A 7,102-nucleotide genomic window follows, 5' to 3' on the forward strand; every position below is an offset into this window, starting at 1 on the left:
AATGAAACTATACTCTTCATCTTCCATACTTGCTGGATGGAAATGAAGAATATTTTAAGATGAGATAAGATTAGACACCACAATGCCTTTGTTAGCTGTTATATGCTTATTAATAAAAAGGTTAAAAGTGTTCACATTTGTCACATATTTCATTCTAATTCTGAGCACTTTAAGCTTTTAGTGTTTTGGAAACCTTTGAATGATGAAGAAACTTATAATAACCAGTATTAGTAATAGAATTAGTAGTTGTAGTGTTCAGTTTAAAGATGTGTGACTAAATTTTCTAAGACATCCGGGCTTTTATCATTTGTTCATATGTTCTGAAGCGCTTCTACATTTGCTCGTAGAGTACGAACAAATTCAAGAAAGTATTGATGAGTCCCAGATTTGTACACAAATTTCTTTAGAGGCTCACTCACTCTTTCTGAAAGAGTCTACATATTTGACCTGATGCAGAACTTCATCCTATAGCTTCAAACTTTCAAAGTTTAGAAAATGTTTTTGCCTATAAATGTGTCACTAATGCGCTGTTTGTAACATTTCCTTTCTTTTGCAGCAATTGCAATATTTCGTGGGGCAATGTGTCCAGAAAAGACAACGTTAAGAAATCAGTCATGACAAATCATGATGTTACAATCATCCTGTTGGACGCACGATATAAAAGTACCTTAATAATGCCTTAGTTAAATACAGCGGAGAGGAAATCACATGGTGATTGTTCCTTTGAGAACAGGCTCTTCCTGTTCATGGACACCAACCACAGTGCACAGCATAATTCACTTATGTTGGATACAAGAACCACAAACCTGAATGAGTCATGAAACATGCTCTTAAAATCCATTGCTTTTGATACTTAAACGCCTGCGAGATCCAAAACACAAAACAATCCATTGCCACAGCGTTAGAGTGACAGCTGCACACAGAGGTATCACATGAAAATACGTTAAGACGATCACAGCGCTGCACTTTGAGCAAAAAATATCTATGAAGACACCGGTGGGTTCTCCAGCTTCACTTAAATAGAGCGGTAGCCCCACCTGGTGGAAAAATATATTTCAGGTCGTCTACAAGCCCTTCCTACATCCTTGACTCCTTTCCTCGGCAAAAAAAAGGCGATGAGCTAGAACAGCGGGCATTCAACAAATGAGAAATCCTTAATTAAGAACAGTCATTTTAAAGTGATGTTAGTCGAAGTCAGAGTTGATCATCTTAAATAAATAAAACATCTTCATTAGATGTAAGCTGTATCAATTAGTTGTCTTTTTTTAAATACAATTATTAGATAATGCTTGTTTAATAGAGTATGGAAACATTTTAATAGGTTAATTATAAATTGAAATATTTGTGTTGATATCCGTTTTAAAAAAAAAATGAAACTATAACTTTTCATAATCATTCTGAAAGTGTGACATTAGAGGAAGCAACGAAAGGATGTGTGCCTACTTCTGCTTTTTGCACCACAAAAATGAAGAATGTGTAAAGCAATAAGCCACTTTGCTTCAGCCGGTGAGTACTTCTGATCACTAACTCATGGTTTCTTTATTTTTTGGGACAGCTGGTGTATATTGACCTGTGTCATGATTGTTGCAGGTAAAACTTCAAATAATGGAAAGCTGGAGCCTGATCATTCTGGTAATAACGCCAGGTGAGGAGATTTATTTTTTTAATCTAATAAACAGGATATGTGATGACTAAAATGGAACTGCAGCGCTAATTCTGGAAATACATTTTTCTTCATTTTCTGCATTTTTGTCCAAAGGTGTCTGGAGCGGAGACTGGAGTGTGACGTCTGAAAATCAGTGTGCTTTGAAAGGAACATCAGTGTTGATCAACTGCAAATATGACTACCCTGTAGGTCACTTTGTTACTTCTGTCAGCTGGTTTAAAAACTTGTATGCATCTGGCAGATGGGGACTTTTTCCTCTTGATAAACTTACTTCAAGTCTGGACCACTTTAAATATTTGGGAAACTTCCGCGGCGACTGCAGTCTGAAGGTCAATGATGTACAACACACTGATGAAGGAGCTTACTATTTTCGTTTTACCACAACATTCAACAGATGGATGAGCATAAAACCGATGTACTTGTCTGTGGGAGGTAACAACTAATTACGAGAACATTTCTGTTTCGATGAGTTTAGCAAACATTTATTGATTTATGTTTCTTTATCAGAGCTGACCACAGTCATCGAGCCGAGCACTGTGACAGAGGGAGGTCATGTCGCGCTGACCTGTATGTCAGGCTGTCCTGAGCCTAAAGACATTGTCTGGTTCAGAGATGGGCAACCTGTGTCAAATCCAGTCTTCCAGGCCAGGAGAGAGGATGCTGGGGACTACTATTGTGCAGTCCATGGACAGGAATCAGTCAGATCCGCACCTGTGGCTCTGAATGTTCAATGTGAGTAGAGGGTTAAGAAAGCATACCACAGAATTCAAGTTACAGGCCCCGCTCTATTCACGTGCTACATGAATATATGATTAACTTTATTATATATGACTGTGTTTTTCTTTCTGTCTCCTGTGAGGAAGACCAATTGTTACAGGAGTACACTTGAATCTCATCATAATATTTCAATAACTTTGATCATGTGAATTATTAGAATCATTTTTGGACAATTGTGTCCAGAAATTGGCTCAAGTTGTACTTTTACATATCCTCACTTGGACATCACAATATATCACCTTTACTCTGGGAAATTAGGTTAAAGGCTGCTTGAAGTTTGATCTAAGTGTGAAATAAGGTCAGATAAGGTTATGTTTTATCCAGCATGAGCACCATTGTTGTGGCCCATGCCGATGAGATAAGAGACAGCAGGATGACAGAGGAGTTTTTTTGTGGCTTGTAAAAATTAGTTTTAAAAACAGAAAAGGGGAAGTAAAATACTGAAATTTTCCTTCATTGTATTTTATTTTTGTTGCATGTATTGACACTTTTAATGACTCCATCATTACGATCAGGATTTATCGTCCATGTGGCTACACTTCCTTATCTCCTCTCAAGCAGACGCTCCCAGAGAAGTGACACTATCAGTGAGTCCATGGGGAGACATCCGCAGTGGAGGGACAGCGACTTTGACCTGCAGCAGCGATGCCAACCCTCCTGTGGCACACAGCGGATACAGCCTGTATAAGGATGGACAGCTTCTCAGTTCAGGGCAGAATTACATCATCTCTGACATCCTCCCCAGCGACAGAGGATGGTACTACTGCCAGGCATGGAATAACATCAGCTGGAGGGGCATCGACTTGATCAACTCGACAGAGGTTCACCTTGACGTTAGATGTGAGTGTGTCTGGTTACTTGGAAGCTATCTAGGAGGGCAATTAGACACATGGTCATGAGTACAGTGTCAGACATTTCAAAGGCAATCCTCAACTGACTGATATCACAACTTCCTGATGATTGCTACAGTCTGTCTGTTTGCTGTCACAATGTGTCAAAAAGTTCAGTCTGGAGGAAGTGATATTAAAATATCCATGCTGATGCATCATTTTTTAACTTTTTACAGTAAAGCACACATGTCGTCTAACTGGTTTCACCATCTACTTAAAAAGGAAATTTTCTAAGACCTGATTATTCACAAGTTAACAAGTTCTTTAGTGTTGTCCATAGGGAGAAGAGACTGATGAATGAAAGGACCAGAAACACATTTTTAAAAAATCTAATTGTTGCAGTCTAAGGTGACCCCCTTAGACTGTTTTTTAGTGTTTAGGTGGGTTTATGTGGGTTCTAAAAACTTTTATTTTAAACATTTATTTCCTAAATTGAGCTTCACGGAAAGAGTTAAATCTATAACAGTTTTTTAGGGCTCCATGGTCCAAATTAGTCCTACATGCCCACTTTAATTTAGAGATCACTTCTGGAAGACAAAGTCTGTCCTGTCCTAACAAATACGTGATGAAATTAGAGTTTAACTGATACTCTTAAGGTTTATTCATTCAAAGAATTAATCTTTAACAAGATTCCAACAAATGTAACATTTTCCACTGAAGTTAGGCATCAAAGTTAGATGCAAGATTACATGCAACCAAATTAATTAAAGTCAGCAGCTTTTGTGTGTGTGTGTGTGTGTGTGTGTGTGTGTGTGTGTGTGTGTGTGTGTGTGTGTGCGCCGGGGGGGGGGGGGGGGGGGGGGGTGTCATCCTTTTTTTTAATTTACATTTTGGATCTTAAAGCTATTGAGAAGTGTATCTCTTCTGTTTTTATTAGGAAGACAAGAGAGCACATTTAAATGTAATTATTTTAGTTGTAATGTGTCTCTTCAGATTTTAGCACTCAAAGAAGAAGAGGTTGTGAACAGCTGATCACTTATCACCATTTTTCCTGTCTTTTTATAACAAATCTGTTAACAATCGTGATGTTTGGGCTTTTTCAGACCCTCCAACGAACATTTCCATTTCAGTGGATCCACAGCTGTTTGATGAGGGCAGCAGTGTCAATCTGACCTGCAGCGGTGTGGCTAACCCCGCAGCAGACAGCTACATATGGTACAAAATGGTTGACTCTGACGCCACCAGCTCCATGCTGCAGGTGGGCTCAGGACAGCTGCTCTCCCTTCCCTCTGTGGAAGAGTCCCACAGTGGAGTGTACCTCTGCAAGGTCAGGAACAGTCTCGGGGAGAGCAACTCAACTCAGGTGCTGCTGTCCATGCAGAGAAAGCAGGATGGTAGGAGCCAATACTTACAGATGCTCGTTGTATCCTCAAAAGGCAATCTGTGCCAAATACCACAACCTCTTAATCTGATATGAAAAATAAATCTTAAATTGCCTCAATTCCTTTATTGAAATTTATTGAGCTAATTGACTATATGTTATTTCCAAGCTGAGTGTGTGCTTTCCCCTCAGAAGGGCAGTCCCTCCCAGTCTTGGCTGGAATTGGAGTTTCTCTTCTTGTGACACTAGTGGTGGCGCTTCTTCTGTTCCGGTGAGTCAGTAAGAGATGGAGAGTGAGGCTTTAGTGAGGCTGACTCATGTCATTTTTTGCACTTAAACACTTACTTAAATGTGCATATTTCTTATGTCACTGTATTTTTTTTCACGTGTTGCAGAACTTTTAAAAACGTGTCTTACCTAATGCTGTAATGAGTGTTAACATGCACCGTGTGTGTCATCTGAATTTCCATTCTGCTGCTGCCATTTTTAACACATCAGTCACCGCAGCATATTTCTACACTGACAGTCGGTATCTTGGCATTTAGTAGGGAGGGGAGCATTCATTGCTAGGGTCCATATCAGCACAGAAGGTCACTACTATACATAAAACGACTTTCATGGATTCTTTATAGATTGTGTCTGTACATTTAGTTAGTTTTGATATATTAAGAAACTCCTAGAAGGCAGTATTTTAGCATGTAAGCTGCCTGTGTTTGCTAGTATTACATAACAGCTTCCCTTAAACATTAGGAAACGTGACTGAGCAAAGAAGAACGTTCTGTCCTGGCTGAGTTGGCACAACTTTTGACATATTTAACCCTTGATTTATTTATCTTTTTAAATTTTGTTGTCATGGCAGGAAGAAACAGAAGACTAGCGCAGACAAGAAAGTGAGTACATGCAAAAAAATCTTTAAATAAGCCATATCTGTCAGTTACACACAGGTTTGGGAAGTATCCCGCTGAAGAGCATGCACACACACACACACACACACACACACACACACAGATAGCAGACCAAATATTCTAGTGGAGTGATGATTTTGATGTGTCCACTCTGGCAGAGAGTGTTTGACTCCAGGCTCATCAGAACAAGATCAAGATCTTCAGCCGCCGAAGATCCACCTGACACCACTTATGCTAACATCCACCCGCTTCCATCCTCGACTCCCTCTGTCCCTCCTCAGGCCATTTCTACGGCTTCACAGAGGAGCTCACACCGGGATGTAAGTAATGATCCACAGTCGTAACTGTTCAGCATCTCTACTAAACACAACACACTCATATTACATCAACTTCTTCTTTCTCTTAGGATACCACTTCTTATGAAGATGAGGTTACCTATTCCACAGTGACCATCAGGCCCAAAGACCCCAGTTTTCCACATCACCTGAACTCCAACAGACGGCCACAGCACTCCTGGTATGCTTCCTCTCCAAACTCTGACATGTTCACAGCACAGCATTGTAGGGTTTCCACACACGTCTCCAACTAAAGCAAAATAACTGAAATCATCACAGATAAAAAAAATTAAGATTTATCTTTATAACAATGGCTAAAGCCTGCACATTTCTAGAAACGTTACTAAAGGAGACACAACCACACTCCATGATAACAAAACTGATCTTAAACTGCCTCAGTGTTGCTATCGGTGTGTCATCATAAAGGTTATCACAGAAGTGACACCTGACACAGCTTCAGACTGCGACCCAACCACATTGTTCATTCCACTGTTTTCTCCTCAGGTCCGAAGCAAGAGAAAACAACGACTCTGTGATCTACGCCTCTGTGTTTAAATCCAGCTGAGTCTCTGCATTTTGTCATGTGCCCTCTTCCTCTCAAGAAAATAAGCAAGTTTAAAGCTCAGTGTACCGTCATCTTAAGGCAAACCTGTTTTCAGGAGTGTTAAAACGTTTGAAAACTAAATGTTTTTTATTGAAATAATTTTAATTATTTATAGCAATCATGTTGTTGCACTGTTTATGTTGTAAAAACACAACTGATCAAATTAATAGCATGTGAAATTTAAAATATGTTTTAAAGGATGGCAGGGAGAAAAAATGACATTTCTGTCATTCCATCAGCTAAGAGGTAATGAGACTGGTTCAGCTTGTGAATTAATTTGTTAATGGGATTGATTAATATATTATAAACAGATATGAGTCACAATTTTAGCTGACAGGGAGGAGGAGATTAGGAATTTCTTCAAGAATAATATTTTACTATTTACAGACAGGACAAAGTGTGACTTTCTCAAGAAACATCACAAACGAATCCAGGTCTCGATATTCTTCCTGTGGGTGCAGGGGTGTACGCTGTGCAGTGGCAGAGTACTCGTGTTATTTCTGTTAAGTCTGGGTTACTGTAAAACTGCTCTGTACTGTTATTTTATTTAGCTGAATTTATTTATTTAGCTCGAATGAATGAACAATGAATATTGTTACAAGAT

General features: G+C 39.2%; 2 protein-coding genes across 2 annotated transcripts in view; both read left to right on the forward strand.

Annotated features, from left to right (window-relative positions):
• trak1a (trafficking protein, kinesin binding 1a) overlaps positions 1 to 4,108 on the forward strand; it is a 346,028-nt gene extending 341,920 nt beyond the window's left edge. The window contains exon 16 of the transcript XR_014913745.1: positions 4,051 to 4,108. The gene's annotated coding sequence lies outside the window, so the exon portion shown is untranslated. The remainder of the gene's footprint in view (positions 1 to 4,050) is intronic.
• On the forward strand, positions 1,593 to 6,942 carry LOC146658710 (B-cell receptor CD22-like). The gene is made up of 10 exons (XM_085422436.1): positions 1,593 to 1,645; positions 1,760 to 2,098; positions 2,174 to 2,398; positions 3,005 to 3,283; positions 4,377 to 4,667; positions 4,847 to 4,925; positions 5,514 to 5,544; positions 5,718 to 5,879; positions 5,966 to 6,075; positions 6,399 to 6,942. The coding sequence occupies exons 1-10, from the start codon at positions 1,606 to 1,608 to the stop codon at positions 6,457 to 6,459; spliced, it is 1,617 nt and encodes a 538-aa protein (XP_085278562.1). The 5' UTR covers positions 1,593 to 1,605; the 3' UTR covers positions 6,460 to 6,942.
• The last annotated feature ends 160 nt before the right edge of the window (positions 6,943 to 7,102 follow it).

This window comes from Rhamphochromis longiceps, linkage group LG11 (genome assembly GCF_057381845.1).
Source record: "Rhamphochromis longiceps isolate RC_006_pf linkage group LG11, R_longiceps_female_GT1.1, whole genome shotgun sequence".
In the NCBI taxonomy this organism is placed as follows: Eukaryota; Metazoa; Chordata; class Actinopteri; order Cichliformes; family Cichlidae; genus Rhamphochromis; species Rhamphochromis longiceps.